Source organism: Ammospiza caudacuta, chromosome 6 (assembly GCF_027887145.1).
Source record: "Ammospiza caudacuta isolate bAmmCau1 chromosome 6, bAmmCau1.pri, whole genome shotgun sequence".
NCBI lineage: Eukaryota > Metazoa > Chordata > Aves > Passeriformes > Passerellidae > Ammospiza > Ammospiza caudacuta.
The window spans coordinates 22,098,627-22,115,212 of NC_080598.1; the positions used below are offsets into that span (position 1 = coordinate 22,098,627).

At 41.2% G+C, this 16,586-nt stretch overlaps 1 protein-coding gene across 2 annotated transcripts in view; it reads left to right on the plus strand.

Moving 5' to 3' along the window:
- Positions 1–16,586, plus strand: part of LRP5 (LDL receptor related protein 5) — a 131,428-nt gene that overhangs the window by 98,911 nt on the left and 15,931 nt on the right. For both annotated transcript variants that reach the window (XM_058806395.1, XM_058806394.1), the window contains exons 9-17: positions 1,458–1,747; positions 3,733–3,959; positions 4,278–4,462; positions 4,913–5,236; positions 6,037–6,239; positions 6,478–6,689; positions 8,537–8,727; positions 11,619–11,828; positions 13,942–14,067. In XM_058806395.1, the coding sequence (XP_058662378.1) occupies positions 1,458–1,747; positions 3,733–3,959; positions 4,278–4,462; positions 4,913–5,236; positions 6,037–6,239; positions 6,478–6,689; positions 8,537–8,727; positions 11,619–11,828; positions 13,942–14,067 (1,968 nt within the window). The remainder of the gene's footprint in view (positions 1–1,457; positions 1,748–3,732; positions 3,960–4,277; positions 4,463–4,912; positions 5,237–6,036; positions 6,240–6,477; positions 6,690–8,536; positions 8,728–11,618; positions 11,829–13,941; positions 14,068–16,586) is intronic.

Below are 16,586 nucleotides of genomic sequence, written 5' to 3' on the forward strand. Positions count from 1 at the left end.
AAGCATGGGCAACATAACATGGGTCTCCAGGAGTCTTTATATGGCCTTGCTTTCATTAAACAGCTGTTGATCACTTGTAATGAGAATAACTGTGATCTGATGGGTTTGAAAGGAAAATGACACCTATAGTTTCTAAAGTTGGGGAAATACAGTGTTGCAAAAGAAGTTGCTTCCAGTTTTTAGTGACATAAATCTTCCAGAGCTTTCACTACACTCTTTCAGTTTTTATGAGGATTTTATTGCTCTGTGCTACAGGAATCATTCTCAGAGAAATGCTCTATTTCCTGCTGCTCTTTCCTTCCAGAGCAAAGTCCCATGATGTTAGCAGAATTCTTTTCACTGTTGGGTTATATAGGCACAGTCAGTCACCATTGCAACACTGCCCCAAAGCATGTGGCACTTAAATGTTAACTCTTAACATCTCAGTTATACCTAAATCTTAACAACTAAAACTTGCCCTTAGCAAGGTATCAGCAGCTGGATCTCCATGTCCTTCCATTGCATCTCTGAAAGGTGCAGCCTGTGTTTGAGGTCCTCCCCTGGCACTGTGCAGCAAGTGTCACAGGACCTCCTGGCTTCACTGCACCGCAGATTTTACAGCTACCAGGAACACTGGAATTTGGGCATAGCAATAAACAGATTCATTAGTCAGCTGTTAAAATTACTGAGAAGAGTCACAATGGAGAAATGGCATCAGTCTGAAATACGTATGCCCTGAAATAGGGAAAATGAGAAGAGCCGTGGTTGAGACTGATCTTTGAGAATTTCTTTTGTGTGTGTGGTGACATACTTAAAATACCTAAATCCTTGGCTCCAGCAGATGGAGAGAGGCACTCATGTATGTGTTGGTCCTTACTTTCCCCTACATATTCCATCCCCATCACATGAAAAAATAAGTGTGAGATTGTGTTGATCTTGTTGGAACTGCTTCTGCTAATGACTCTTCTCAGCTTTAAATTAAACAGGTGGAAAAGAACTGCGATTATCCAGCTCTTTTCTCGCCCTTTTGTATCACTGAACATTTGTAAAAGCTGGTGGTTTCAAAGAGATACAAAGATGGAGTACTTGGTGAAAAGTAGCTAATTAATGATCTGTCTTCAGTGAACAAATTTAATCTTTGTGGAGACAAGAAAGATCTGTTTGTAGATGGTATTTGTACAATAGGAAGGATAGGCCCAGCTTTGTAATCCTGGGTAGACAGGAAGAATCCATTTGGAGTGCTTTTTTTTTTTTTTTTAAGAATTCCCTGCTGACAATTCATAGTGTTAACTTATTTTGGAAAGTTATACTATGTTTTTGCTCAACCTCCTGTGCTCCCCTTTCCCTTTTACCTTTGCAATGCACTAATATGTGTTTTGGTTTAGTTGTTGGGGGTTTTTTTTGGGTTTTTTAAGGAACTAATTCAATGCACTAATACCTGTTCTGGTTTGTTGTTTTGTTTATTTATTTTTTCAAAGGAACTAATTCATGCACAGAGAACAATGGAGGCTGCAGCCACCTGTGTTTCTTTACACCCCAGGAGGCCAGGTGTGCCTGTCCCATCGGCCTTGAGCTGTTGAGTGACATGAAGACTTGCATCATTCCTGAAGCCTTCTTAGTTTTCACAAGCAGAGCAGCAATTCATAGGATTTCCCTTGAAACCAATAATAATGATGTTGCTATTCCTCTTACTGGAGTCAAGGAAGCATCTGCTCTGGATTTCGATGTCTCTGATAACAGAATCTATTGGACTGATGTTAGCTTGAAGGTATTACTGACGTGTGAATTCCTTGAATATAAAGCCACAGAGCAGTTACTTTGATCTAACAAAGGTCTCTGTTACATGATCTGTCCTGCAGTTGCCAGTGTTGTCATTGAATTGCATCCAAGGAGACCCTTGGAGATGAAGACAGTTGCATTGCTGAATGCACAGTAGGGTGACAGGCATCTTCCTGCTTCAAATAAAAACCCAGAGTGGTGTCTGCTCGTACCAAATGCCTGAATCTTGGATGCTGGATGTGTTGCATTCATATATGTATCTGCTGTAGAAAAGCTGACTTTATGTCAGAGTAGAGTAATTTAAACATTGAGCTCAGCAGCCCCCTGAGTTTTCTATCCTCTTCCAGTTTTGACTTGGAAGACAATTGTACTCAGCATTAACATTTGACAAGTGAATTTTGGATTGTTTGCTGTTAGTCTGTGGCTTCAGCTTGGCACAGAAAAAGCCAGGGAACTTGTCCAGTCTCCAGCACACTGTGTTAAGGGCCCACCTGCCCCCAGTTCTACCTCAATGTGTTCCCCAGAACACATTTCCTGTGATGTTTGGTACACATCCAGGTGCATGCTAAACTCAGGGTTCTGCTCTTCATCAGGGTTACTTCTGAAGTGAAATAAGTATTTGGTAGAAAATAACAGATTCACTTCACTGGAACTTAATTATTCTATTTAGACTCTTAACAGGTTTTCCAAGAGCAATCAGAGTTTCCTTGCCAGTGTGCCCAAAGCTCACTTTTGGAGCCTGCAGGGCTTGGGCAGTTTCCTTAGCCTCTCTGTTGGGACTAATGAGGGCTGTGCTTCAGAGTTAGCAGTGCTGCCTGTGCTGTGGACAGCGTTCCTTCAGGAGGAGTGCCAGTGTAATAAATTAGTGCAGTGTAGACACAGTTACTGAATAAATCTCGCACAAGCATGTGGAGAGCAGGAGTTATGGACATCTTAACCATTTGTACTGGAAAGCACATCAGCTGCATCAGAGAGTAGATCTCAGTCTGTGCAGAACTGGAAAACATTTTACTTGTTTGTTGCCTCCCAAATTTTCCAGCATACTGTATTTTCATATACATACCAGATATCTTCCAGCACCTCTGGGTTGTCATTCCCCTTGTCCCCCACATCTAGCTGCTCAGGAGCAGGTATTATAACTTCAGAGCTCACAGTGATCTCCCTTTCCTTCAGTGCTCGCCACTTCCCTGGTCTCTGCATGCCTCTGGTTATAAGAGGACCCATTTTCAAATACTACACTATGTGATTTCATGTAGGGTTTGACATTTACCTTTAAAAGTGTAAAATGTCTCTGACCCTTACACATCCATGTACTAAATTATTAAGAAATCAGTAGCTGAAATATTGGCAGGCATGTAGACTGCTTGCTCAGTGCTGGTAAGCAAGGGTGGGTATTTGGTCCTGCAAGTTACTATTTACCTGGAGGTTGTTTCTGTGCTGTTAGCAGTGACTTATTAATATGTGTGCAGTCCTTGCCCTATGACTTATTTGATGAGTGTCCATAACTAAAATGTAGATGAGCTCAGTAGATTTGCTCTGATGTAGACATGCTCCAGGTGACTGATTATGAGAAACAATTTAATTTAGATACCACTGAGATGTGCTTCTGAGACATAAAACATTACAGGGAATTAAATAATTTTTTTAAACCAGCTTTTTGTGTGCAAATAGAAGAGAGGGAGAGGTGTCAAGGAAGAATCTGCAGCTACATACTGCTTTCTGAAAATCATGTCCTTTTCAGATGTCTTGGTCTGGCCATCAGAAACCACTAGCTTTCTGAAAAATTCAGGTGTTTTTCTCCTAAGAATTTCTATGTCTTTTTTTGACAACAGAAATTAGTTGCTTAAAAAGTAACAATGTCTTGGGTTTTTTGTAATAATTTCTTTCTGTACACCAAACTTCATGATCATTATTCCTTTTTATTTCACTGGGGTATCCATAAGCACTGTAACATTTTTCACCATTGTTTTCCAGACCATAAGCCGAGCTTTCATGAATGGGAGCTCTGTTGAACATGTGATTGAGTTTGGGCTAGATTATCCTGAGGGAATGGCTGTGGACTGGATGGGCAAGAACCTCTACTGGGCAGATACTGGTACCAATCGCATCGAAGTCGCCCGCCTGGATGGGCAGTACAGGCAGGTCCTTGTGTGGAAGGACCTGGACAACCCAAGGTCTCTGGCTCTTGATCCCACCAAAGGGTAAGGGACTCTGTTGTTTTTCAAAGCTTTGTGTGGGTGTTCTTGTATGTAACAAGTTGTTTGGCACAGCTCTGTTTCTTCAGAATCTTTGAAAAGGCAGTAAACCTTCCACCATCCTATGAGTTACAATAAAAAAGGAGTAATTGTCAAAAGTACTATTCTGCCTTTGTGTTAAAAAAAGGAGTATTGTGATGCTGCACATAACCATGTGGGGTTTTTTTGTTTTTTTTTTTTCAAGTGCTGCAAAGAAATTTAGACAGGCAGAGCATGCAGCTATACCTGGCTGATGTCCTGTTTTTGTTGCACTTCTCATTGCAGATACATGTACTGGACTGAGTGGGGAGGCAAGCCCAGGATCGTCCGAGCCTACATGGATGGCACAAACAGCATCACTCTGGTGGACAAAGTGGGGCGTGCCAATGACCTCACCATTGATTATGTGGACCAAAGGCTCTACTGGACTGACTTGGACACAAGCATGATTGAGTCATCAAATATGCTGGGTAATCTAATCTTGTATTACACCAGGCACTACAGAAATATGCACTCGCCATAGTAAAGTAATTGAATAATAGAAAATGTGAGCAATATAACTAATAGTAAATCTCTGTGTATATTTTCTTATAAAAGGAAATGGAGAGTTAAGTGAGAGTTAAGTAATTTTGAGAAAATTTTAAAAACTTTCATAAATTAATAACCACATGATGATTTATAATGGTAGTGAGATGTCATTTCTCTCTGTTGGTGTGAAACTGTCTGTGTTGTACCAAAGCAGAGAGTTCTCTAAGTGTTGCCTCTTGAGCAGATACTACTTAATAAAGAATCCCATGTTGCTGATTTGGAAAATGAGATTTTATTTTAAAAAGAAGAAAAATATTTTTCTGCATGCCAGTCACACTCTTCATTTTATGCCATGGGAATTGTCCTTTAGTGGGTTATCCTTGTTTTTGCAGGACAAGAACGAGAAATCATAGCAGATGATCTACCTCATCCATTTGGATTAACCCAGTACAGTGACTACATCTACTGGACAGACTGGAATCTTCACAGCATAGAAAGAGCAGACAAGACCAATGGGAAGAACAGGACCCTTATTCAGGGCCATCTGGACTTTGTGATGGATATATTGGTCTTCCATTCTTCTCGTCAGGATGGCTTGAATGATTGTGTGCAGAATAATGGCCATTGTGGTCACTTGTGCCTTGCCATCCCAAATGGATTTAGGTGTGGCTGTGCTGCTCATTACACCTTGGATCCCAACAGCAGGAACTGCAGTTGTAAGCCTTTTTGTTTGCTATTGTGTTCTTCAGTCCTTGTGGCTCTCAGGTGCTAAAGGAAAGGGGTCCCAAGTGTGTGTCAAAGGTTCTGGTTTTAAAAGTGACCTTTGAATAGGAGGACAGAGTATGGAATTTTATATCCATTTTTGTGACATGTTCTAGGCATGGGGATTTGTATTTCAAGTCTTAGAAATGACAGCTGTCAAGTCTGGTCTTTCTTGTTTTACCAGAAGTGCTTTCTAGGTGATTCAGCTGTGTGAGTGAAGCTTTCCCACTCCTTACCTAAGTGTGTAGGTGGTGGAAAAGAAGTTACCAACAAAAAATGCCTTTTTCTCTTACATGCTTGATAAAGTCGGCTAAAATAACACTCAGTAAAGCAATCTAACTCCTAAGTAGTCTGCCCAACCTGTAGATGCACTTGAAATACATAAAAGTTTTTGTTCTCCTTGCATGTGATATGAGCCTGCTCGTTGACTGGTTGTCCAATAGGAACTTAAGTTTCCAGTAAAAATGGCACATGAATAGAAAATGGGTGCATAGTAGCATATAAGGCATTTTTAACTGAATGAAAGGGTGAATTTTTGAAAGGCAGGTCTTGCAGATTTAACCTGATCTCCTTCTATAACTATAGAAAGAAACATTTCAACTTTACAGCAAAAATCTCCAGTTATGAGTTATTTAATTTTCATTGCAAATATTAGCGTCTCTTTGTGACTTTATTCTAAATATTCTGTTTCTTCTGTAGAGATATATTTTTGGGAATTGTGCTTTCTCATGCATTCTGTTTTGGCTTGTTTCAGCCCCTGCCAGTTTCCTGCTATTTAGCCAGAAGTCTGCCATCAGCAGGATGATACCTGATGATCAGCAAAGCCCAGATATCATCCTACCTATGCATGGTCTGAGGAATGTCAAGGCTATTGATTACGATCCCTTAGATAAATTGATCTACTGGGTGGATGGACGCCAGAACATTATAAAAAGAGCCAAAGATGATGGCACCCAGGCAAGTGTACATCTTGTATATTGTTTTGTTGCAGTCTTTTTGTGTGCTTTTCCTTTATGCATGACCTTACTCATGGATATTCTATTTATATATGAGAATTACAAAATGTTTTTAGGATTGTGGTTTTAGGGGTTTCTAAACCATCAGGCAGGCAAACCATGCTTTCTGTGCAGTCAGTGTTCTGCAGTCAATCATCAGAGTGATGGCTGGAAATCATTGCCCATGTGTTGTCTTGCAGCCTTTCACTGTGATGAGTACCCCAAACCAAAGCCAGAACCCGGAGAAGCAGCCCCACGACCTCAGCATTGATATCTACAGCCACACCTTGTACTGGACCTGCGAGGCCACGAATTCTGTCAACGTGCACCGGCTGAGCGGCGAATCCATCGGGATGGTGCTGCGGGGCGAGCACGACCGGCCCAGGGCCATCGTGGTGAACGCGGAGCGAGGGTGAGCTCCCTCCTGCCCCTCTGTGCCTGGGAGTCTTGTGCTGCAGCTGTCCGTTTCTGCAAAGAGAGGTTTTGAATTTTGCTCAGGGTGTAGGTGACTGCTTATCCAGTTCTGGGTTCTAAAGGTATCCAGCGTTCCCTTCCTGTTCTCTCCTTTGCCTCTGTTCTCACAGCCATGTGTGAGGCATTAACCCAGGGGGTGACAGCAAAGTAAAACCACCTTGTACTGTTCTCTCTGTGGATGCACAGCCCTGCCACCTGATAGCAAAAACAAGAGAGTCTGTATCACCTCAGAATGTGGGTCATAAATGTTTAGTCATCATAAAACAATGATAAAGAAAGGAGCCTCGAATTTGATACAACTATTCCTGCTAATCTAGTAGTATAAAGCTTAAACAGTTGAACCCCTTATGTTCTATACATTCTTAACTTAGTTCTGATGTAATGTGTATCTTAAAAACCTCTGAAATTAATTGAAGCAGGTGGGATGCACTAGAGTGATTTCCCACAGGAGGAAAATATGTTGTTTTGCTGCAAAGCAGCTTTGGTTAGATTCAACAGACACTCTCTCTGCTTCTGGTAGTAAGTAGCTTCTTTCTTAGATGTCAAAGATGGATGGTGCTTTACTGTTCCCTTGAATAAGTGAGATGCATAAATCCCAGTTTACAGCTAAATGGCTTACCATGTGCTTGACAGATGTTGAATGACAATATTTCACAAATGTGTGGATACACTAGTACCCAGAGACTCTGTCTGGAGTGTTTATAGGACTGGTGTTTTATACCAGTGCACTCTGCACTGTTCAGAAGCTGTTGTGGGGAGAGGGGGATTAGAGGAAAGATTCTAATCTTATTGGGACTAAGTCACTGGGATATAGTTTGTATTTATAAAAGCTTATCTGCTTTCTCCATTAAAATGGGAGTTTGGGTTTGTTGATCTCTAAAACTCTCAACTTTTCTGGTCAGGTTTTCAAGTGATTTAATGCTAAATCCATTTCTGAATTAAAGGAGGGAAAATGAGGAAGACAGTGTGTTAAACACTGTGACTGTCTGGGAGAGCTGCATGAGTGATCTGCAACAGCTTCTGCCATGATTACAGAAATTCCTTCCTCCACCTCTCCCTTGGATGCATGTTCTGACTGCTGCCTCCCCTCCTTGTGCCATAAGGAAAGCCTGTGCAGCAATGCAGCACATGCTATTGGAATGCAGCACATGCTATCACCACTGGAAAAATAGTGGACTTCTCCTTTAAAGAGGTCTCAGTTCATCGTGGGGGTGTACAAACCCTTTTTTCTCTGTCCATGAGGACGACAGAGACTGCTTTTGTTTGTAACTGAACTGGCTTAGACAGATATAAAGAATTCATAGAACTAAGATGTCAGGAACATCTGTAGTCTTTTCTCAAGTTTGGTAGGAAATTTTACTTGCTGAGAAGGAAAGGTAACCTAGAAGGAAAGGTAACCTAGAAGGAGAGGAAGTGGTGGTTAATGGGGGTTTTTTTGTCAGAAAGAACTTCTGGACTTTGATTTGTAAGTAAGATTTGTAAGCTTTACCCAGGGAGAGTTGCAAGTCTGTGCTGGTCTCTTAAACCCCCAACTCCGTGCAGGAGCAGTGCTGGTGGTGCAGCAGTGATGAGGCACTTTATGGCATGGAGATAAATCCTACTAATTTCAGGCTGAGTGTGCCAGTTAGCAGATGTTTGGTTCTGGATCTTTGCACCTGGGAGCAGCCACCACAGCCATGCCTGCGAAACCATTCCCACTTACAAGGTGGGCTACAAGACCCTGTGTGCAGAGGGGAGTTGCCTGTCCCTGGAGCTCACACTCAGTGGTGCTGTCTCTGTTTTCAGGTACATGTACTTCACCAACATGCAGGAGAGAGCCCCCAAGATTGAGCGTGCAGCCCTGGATGGCACAGAGAGAGAAGTGCTTTTCACAACTGGCTTGATCCGACCCGTAGCCCTGGTGGTTGACAACAAGCTTGGGAAGCTTTTCTGGGTGGATGCAGATCTGAAGCGCATTGAGAGCTGTGACCTTTCAGGTATGTGCTCTGAAGTGAAACATTTGCAGCACAGTGGTAGCATGTACAGGACATCATTCCCTCTTTGATGCTGAGCCTGGTGACTTTCATCTCCACCGCTGCTAGTTCTGTGTAGGCAGTCACAGACAGCAATTGCTGGTGGACTCCCATCTTTGATGTAATTAGCATAGACATGACTGTAATGATTGACACCCTCCAAGGCAGCCATTTGACTTTTGATGTGTTCTGAAAATGTTTTTAGTCATGGAACCCCTAAATAGCCTCCTCTGTGCCCCTTTGTTTTTCTTAGTGGTTTGAGAAGTTGGCATACTTTTCAATCTTTCTTTCTCTGGAGCTTGCAGCTTAATAAATCAAGGTAGCTTGAAAAAAACAAACAGAAGAAAGGGCAATGTTTTGTTTTTTTTCTAATCTGGGTGATAAGACAGGTCATCTGAAACAACAATGTTGCAACACAGTGGAGAGATGCCAATTCTTCACAGTTTCCCCACCTTAGTAATGTAAAGCATTACTCCATATACAAAGCAATAGCACCTCGTGGATCTTAGAGAGCACAGTTCATCATTGACTTTTAAAAGCACTTGATAGTGCTGAAGAAGTGGAGAAATTTGCTCTGGTGAGCAGTATAGAACAGAGGATGGAGTGGCCCTACTTTCTGTCTCATGACTTGCTCTCTCATCATCATCCATGTATCAAGGAATGAAGCCCATAAAGGAAGTGCGGAGAGAAGGGAACAAGTGTGAAGGAATAGCAGCTGGGCTGTTGTGGTGATTGGCACATGCCATGGAGAATTGAATCTCCAAATTTGGTGACTCTTGCCATGTGGTCACACCCTTCCCTTGTGTTGCAGTGAAGCAATGAGCTATAACAGCAGAAGGTTGCTCACCTTTTTACAAGGGCAGTTTGCTTTTGAGCACCTAAAACTGACTCAAGGTCAGACTCTTCCAAAGAAGAGATGAAAACAATGAAGCTGCAGATGGGAAGGTAGAGCAGCCCATGTCTTTCATCAGTTACCAGGCTGAATAGGGGAGTATTGTCAAACTGCCTGAGCAGCCACAAAATGCTCAGTCCAGGATAGGCATTAGAGAACCTACAAAAACTTGTAGGAGAAAAGATAAGAGGAAAACAAGACTTTGACCTATGAAACAAACCACATTTGAGAAGAAAATGAGCAAAAAAATTTTTTTTGAGAAAATAGTTTTCTGAGCAAAATGGGCATGTTAGGAAAAGGTTTTTAGCATAAACTAAGGCTGCTGAATAAATAGGACCAAAATTGTGTATAGCATCATTCATGCCAGTTAAACTGGTCTAGATACCCTTATTCCATTATAGACTTGTAGAGGTGACATGGTTATGGAGATTCCTGAGGTTTGCACTGTACCCTGATTAAAACAGCATCCTGCTGAATCAGGGAATAGCCTCAGATGTCCGGTGCTTAACTTTCAGAGAGGCATGAAAGAACTATAAACCCATCTAACAGTTTTCTTTACAAGGTTCTTGAATTTTTCAGTTGGAGTTAGACCAAAAGTTAGACCATTCCCCCTTGTCCTCTCACTATCTGCCCATACAAAAAGTCGGTCTCCCTATTTTTTAGAAGCTCCCTTACAGTGTCATGAAAGGCTCCTTTGAGATCTCCCCAGAACTTTCTCTTCTCCAGGCTGAACAGCCCCTGCTCTCTCAGCCTGTTCTCATAGGAGAAGTGCTTCAGCCCTCTGGTCATCTTCATGACCCTCCTCTGGAGCCGTTCTAGCAGCAAAACTAATAGAACCTGCTCATGCTTGGCTGAGCTCTGCATAATTTATGCAGCAAATTAGTTGAGTTCAGTTCTCATTGCACTTTTATTATGTGGATTCTATAATCTCATTTTGTGTAGATACTAAAAACTTACATTTTTTATATACAAGCAGACATAAGGTCATAGTTTCAAAATTAACTATGAGAGCAGAAGCAGCACCAAGTTATGATTTTGTTTTAAATTTTAATTTTTTTAATCTAGTATATCCAGTTACACAGGCATACACAGGGTCAGAATGGTTTCAGTGAATTAATAGAATAATTTGGAATATCTTCACCCTAGAAAAGAATAATAAAAGCAATAAGTAAATGACTCCAAGTGTAGGGCAGTATGCAATAGAAGACTGCATAAGAAGATGCAAGTAATTAAAGTGAAAACTGATAATAAATGCATTTCTACTTGACCTCTTTTTTACTCACTGGTTTAAAGCAGATTTTCACACATTTTTATAAAGCAGAGAGCCTGAGCATTTGACAGTGTTCCTATTTAGGAGCATATTGAGTCATTTAAAGTTTAGGTTTTCTGGTGGGTTACTAAATAAAAAAAGTTGGGTTTTTTTAAAGAGCTTTTATTTTTTGATCATACATCTGTGGTTGTCACATAGGCTAGGACAAGGTTTGGTACTTGCCTCTTGCTTTGCATGATGAATATGTTCTATTTGAGTAATGGCAGTGAAACTAAAGTGGTTGTATTTCGCTCTCAGTTATATATTCCAGAAAAAATGTACAGCTCCATGTGCGAGTGCACTGTGAAACGTTTGGCCCAAGAGCTGAGTCTGTATCAGCTCTTTTGGGAGTGCTCACAGCTGCACACCACAGAGATGTCAGTGTGGGGCTGAGCGTGGCTGGCTGACCAGCCAGGCTGTGCAGGGATGAGCTGGGTTTCATGTTGTATCTGCTTGCCCTCCAGACGTGGCACGGGTAGCTTCTATCTGAGATGACACTGAACAAGCAGAGACAGATGAAGTCAGCGACCTTGTAGCTCACTGTCTCCAAGGTTTGGTTTGGTTTTAGCTGGGACATTGCTTTGTGATGTTTTTTTAAAGAATAACTTAGAAGTTGACTGGTGTAAAACTAGTGTTTGTTTTTCATGCTCTCAGGTGCCAACCGCGTGACCCTGGAGGACTCCAACATTCTTCAGCCCATGGGACTCACCGTGCTGGGGAATCACCTGTATTGGATTGATCGTCAGCAGCAGATGATTGAGAGAGTGGAGAAAGTGAATGGGTACAAAAGGACAAGAATTCAAGGCAGGATTGCTCACCTAACGGGCATTCATGCTGTGGAGGAGCTGGATATGGAAGAGTTCTGTGAGTTTCAGTGTTTGATGTCTTGGTCTTTGTATCTCAAAGTCCGCATCCGGCTAGATATTGTAATAATGTTGCCCATGGGCTTCAAATAAGCCATGGAATGCTTTCAACTTCACCAATCAGGGTTGCAGGAGAGGAGGAGAAACAGATTTCTCCTTCTTGTGGAGGGGGGCTGTTGCTGCCCAGCTAGAACATGCGGTATCATGGCGTGGAGTTACCTGCTTTGTGCAAGCTCACATGATACTGAATTCAGTCTAAAAGCATTTAAAATTCTGACTGTTAATTTTCTAAGTACAATCAACTAATAGTATTGGATAAAATCTAATAATAACCAAAATGGTTGTACTTGCCTTGTCTTCAGGCACTTCAGACTCCCGTGTAAAGGTGTGTCTGCTTCGGCTCGGCACAGTGAAAGCCTGCAGTGAGGGAGGCAAAATGGGGAGGAAGCTCCTACAATGAGTTGGGGATTGGGAATTTTTCTCCCAGCAGAGGTGGAGCATTTTAGCTGCCCACATCTGAAAGGGGTCATGCATACAGGATTTTCTTTTTCTGGAGTAGTGGTCCAAATTAGTGTGGTTTGGTGGAGAGTGCAGAAACCTCTTCAAGCAGTCACTCCTCAAAGTGACAACCTACAGCTCCTCCTGCCTAACAGGATTGTCAAAGAGAATACAAAATCACAAACAAAATGTGGGAGACAGAGGTCTCTGTTGCCTGTGATGAGTGGTCTTATATAGAGAAGGTACATTGCTGTATAATGCTTAAATTCTCAGAAGAAATTATTCAGCGCACAACAAACACTCTATGTGTCACATGCATTAGTGTCTGGGATGGCTGGAAGTATTTTTGAACTTGTGTATGTGGGTAAGCTGTTACAAATCAGGTAACATAAGCATTTAAACTGTAGTATATTCTATGGGGTAATCATGACCTAGAGGTTCTTTCTTTCTTTCACAATACCCAGCTCTTCTTCTGTGCCACTTCACACATTTCACATATATTGGTATATTTCAAAGGTAATACTGACTGAAGCAAAAAGATTTTGTTTCATTCTCAACAGTGTTGAAAAAGAAGTTTGCTTTTCCCCCATGTGTTTATTTAAGATAGGAAAAAGGAATCCTCTTTTGCAGATGAAAAATTTCTACATAGGTGATTTCTGTTACAGCAGGGGAGTAAATATACATAGGCACATGCAGGTATATATGCATACACTTCTGTGCATGAGCAGCTCATGCCTGAAACACTGTATAAATTAATTCATTTCTTAAAGGTAGAAAGCAGGTTGCTGAGAAGCCTGGACAGTTGGAAAACAACTTTGGCAGAGAAATTATGATATCTATGCAATTTCTTCCCCATGTAAATTCTTGGTGGTGAGCAGTAGGAAAGAATGCACTGTTCAGCAGCATCACAAATAACACAGGCTGTAGCACCACAGATTGCTGCAGCAGATGCTCAGCTATCAGCCTGAACAATCAGGCAAGAGACTGAGTCTCTTCTGACTCCTTTGGGCTGGGGTCATCAGGTAGTGACCTGCCATCTCTGTGCCTGTTTCTTATCCACCTAATGTTCATTAGAAAATTGTTCTTTTAGGACCTCTCAGGGTAACTGATGAGGAACACAAATGTGTACCTTCCTGTTTTTAAACAAAGACATACATTGTTTCTTGCTGCCTACCCTAGAAATGCAGGGAGGGATCCAGGTAAGACGTAAATGCAGCCTTCCCAAATCTGCCTTTTCAGTTCTCTTCACCTCAGCTCCCAAATTCTTTTTAGAAGTTCTTGAAAGGTCTCCATATGATAGAATCTTAGAATGGTTTGGATTGGAAGACACCTTTTGAAGGTCATTCAGTTCCAACCCCCTGCAAGGGGCTGGGACATCTTCAACTTTATCAAGTTGCTCTGTTACTATGACTGGGGGAAATTTTGTCCTTATGAAGTAATAAGTCAGCTTTCAAGCATTGAACTGAAAAATCCTGCATGTATCTTCCTAATAATTTGTAGTGAAATCTTGGTTACTCAGACAGAAGTGGTTTGTGAGTAGTTTTTGATTTTGCCCTATTGAGGAATAGTTATAATTTGTTTTATGCTACATAATATTATTTTGTGTGTTTCACCAGCTGTGCATCCATGCTCCCGTGACAATGGTGGGTGTTCACACATCTGCATTGCCAAAGGGGATGGAACTCCAAGATGTTCATGCCCTGAGCACCTTGTGCTTCTGCAGAATCTGTTAACATGTGGAGGTGAGTTATATTTAACAGCACTGCCACTCAATTTGTATCAAAAATGTGGCGGCTTATGTTGCATTCCAACCCAAAATGTGGATTTACAGTTTTTCTGTATATGTTGTGCTGCATCATGTGTTAAATTAGTCTTCGGTAGTTCTACCAGATGTTTTCTACTTGAGGTTTTGGGCACATGTGACTTCTCATTGAGCTGAATATTTTTCTTTGACCTAAAAATACTTGCATCTTCTACTGAGATTTTTATAATTGTATGATGTGACAGGTTTATGCTTTTAACAAGTGTTTATAAGATGATGTTACATTGCCTCAACCCGTGATAACCTAGCAGCAGAAATCGTGCCTGTGATTCCCAGAGTATGAGACTCCAGTCTTTGAAATTAATTTGGCCTTGTAATGTGAAACACTGTACTGGCTACTATCAAATGCAGGCTCTATTGAGATTCTTTTTAATTAGGGTAGCTCTCTTCTTTCCACGAGGTAGACTTTTCGAAAACTTTAGCCTTCCTTTTACCATCCTAGTATTTTTAAAAGCTGTTAACATTACACTTGCAGAGAGAATTTAAAACAAAACATTGTTTCTTTTTGGGAGGCATTATACCTTAACTTGTTTGGCTCTGTTAGTCCTTTTGACTTCTTATGTATTTATTTTGCTGTGGATTTCATTTTCTGGCTGAACTCTGAACTCCCATGGGACAGTCATTTCCATGATAAACTGTTTTCTTTCCCATGACCACAACAAGTTATGTGGCTTTAGAGTAGTGGTGGTTACATGGGGAGGGCAGGGTGGATCAATCTAATTATACTTCTTGCTGTAGTGTTATTGCACAACATGGACAGTGAGTGAGTCTCACATTCCACTCCTTTGGGGCTTCAGCTATAAATCTAAAAATTCAGGGGCCTCCATTTCAGTGTCCTTTTTTTTTTTATTCTAATCTTCCACTAAGCCTGCAACAGTTTTTAACCCATCTTGTCTGGCCTAGTAACAGCCACTACCCAGTGTTTCAAAACAGCTTAGTTGGCTGGAGAGCATTTGTCCATGTTCTGGACATCCTTACAAATGCTTTTGTCAAGTTTTTTAATGCAAGCTTGTTCTTGCCAAGTGCAACCACAGTGCAACATTAAATGTGCCTTTAAATGCAGAAATAGTGATCTGTCTGTTGAATTATACAAACAGCACACTTGCATCAAAATATAATTCACCTTAATGTGTGTGTCTGGCATCTTTATCTTATCTACAGCTGTCAGGTCACTGGCTACATTTGTAATTCTCATATTCCTCCTCCAAATAATCATAAATGAGGAACTTTAAAAACATCATAATCTTTTCAAAACCCAAGCACATTTTGATTTTTATTTGCATTTTGTTTTTCAAGCTCTTGATTGCACTTTTGTCTCATTCTTGAATTTTTTCTCCCTAATGAAGAAAGGACAGCAGCACTTTATAAACTGTTTTCATGTAATTCTAGAATTTTTAGCACCACCCTCAGGAGAAAAAATACTCATACAGCTAAGAAACTTACCTTATGCTGGGCTCTTTGTGAAGTTCCTGAGCCTGAATTTTAAGAAAAGCCCACTGGGCTTCCAGAGGAGTGTTACCATTCAGTGCCAGAGCACACCTCTGGCTTGGTCATATTCTTATAGGTAGGGCCTGTTGTGGTTCTCTCTTAATCCAAGTGGTGAATATCTGCTCAGAACATTACTGGGCAACAGCAGCTGTGGGGAGGAGTGGGTGCCTCTGCTAAATGATGTCATTATGTCACAGGGGTTTGACACAGCAACTTTTCAAATTAGTGGAAATGTATGTGATTGCTGCAGGGCTGTTTTGAGATGGCCCCACTTTTTGACTGTAACTAATTGCTACTGACAACAACTGAGTGGATTTGCCCATTGTGTTTCTTTCATTGATAACAATAGTGGAAAATTGTGTGCTGACTTGTTGTATGTAAGAATTTGGAGCATTTTTTTGCAATAGATCCTTGACCTGGATTGTTTTTGTCTCCTGACATTCTGAAGAAAGCAGCTATGGATGCCCTATCAGAGCATAATTGTTGCATCTCTATATGGGGTTGTAGCTGCTGTCTAATGCTATCAGTGCCTCACTGCAACTTGAACAACTGTATGGACATGAAAAGGAGTCATACCAGAGTCTTGGGGTCCGTGAAAAGTCAAACCTGAAGGAAGTCCCAGCACAAGTTAAAGTGGTCTGTGTCTGTAGTGAGAGAATATAAGATTAGGGCAGGTCTGCCGTGCTCCTTACACTGCTCTCTGAACCTTCACTGACCTGCAGCCTGGAGACTTTCGAGCAACAGAGCGTAGCTTAATGTTTACTAGTCCTATAAAGATTATTTTTTCTCCATTCATATTTTTCAATTCATAACTGACTCAGAAAATTTTTGAAAAAACCCTGGAAAAATAATGAAACAGATACTGTTGAAGCTACATGTTGTATGTTTTAGATGTATTCATTGCCAATTAACTCGATGCGTCAGGTTTTTTAATGAAGAATTGGTCCAGGC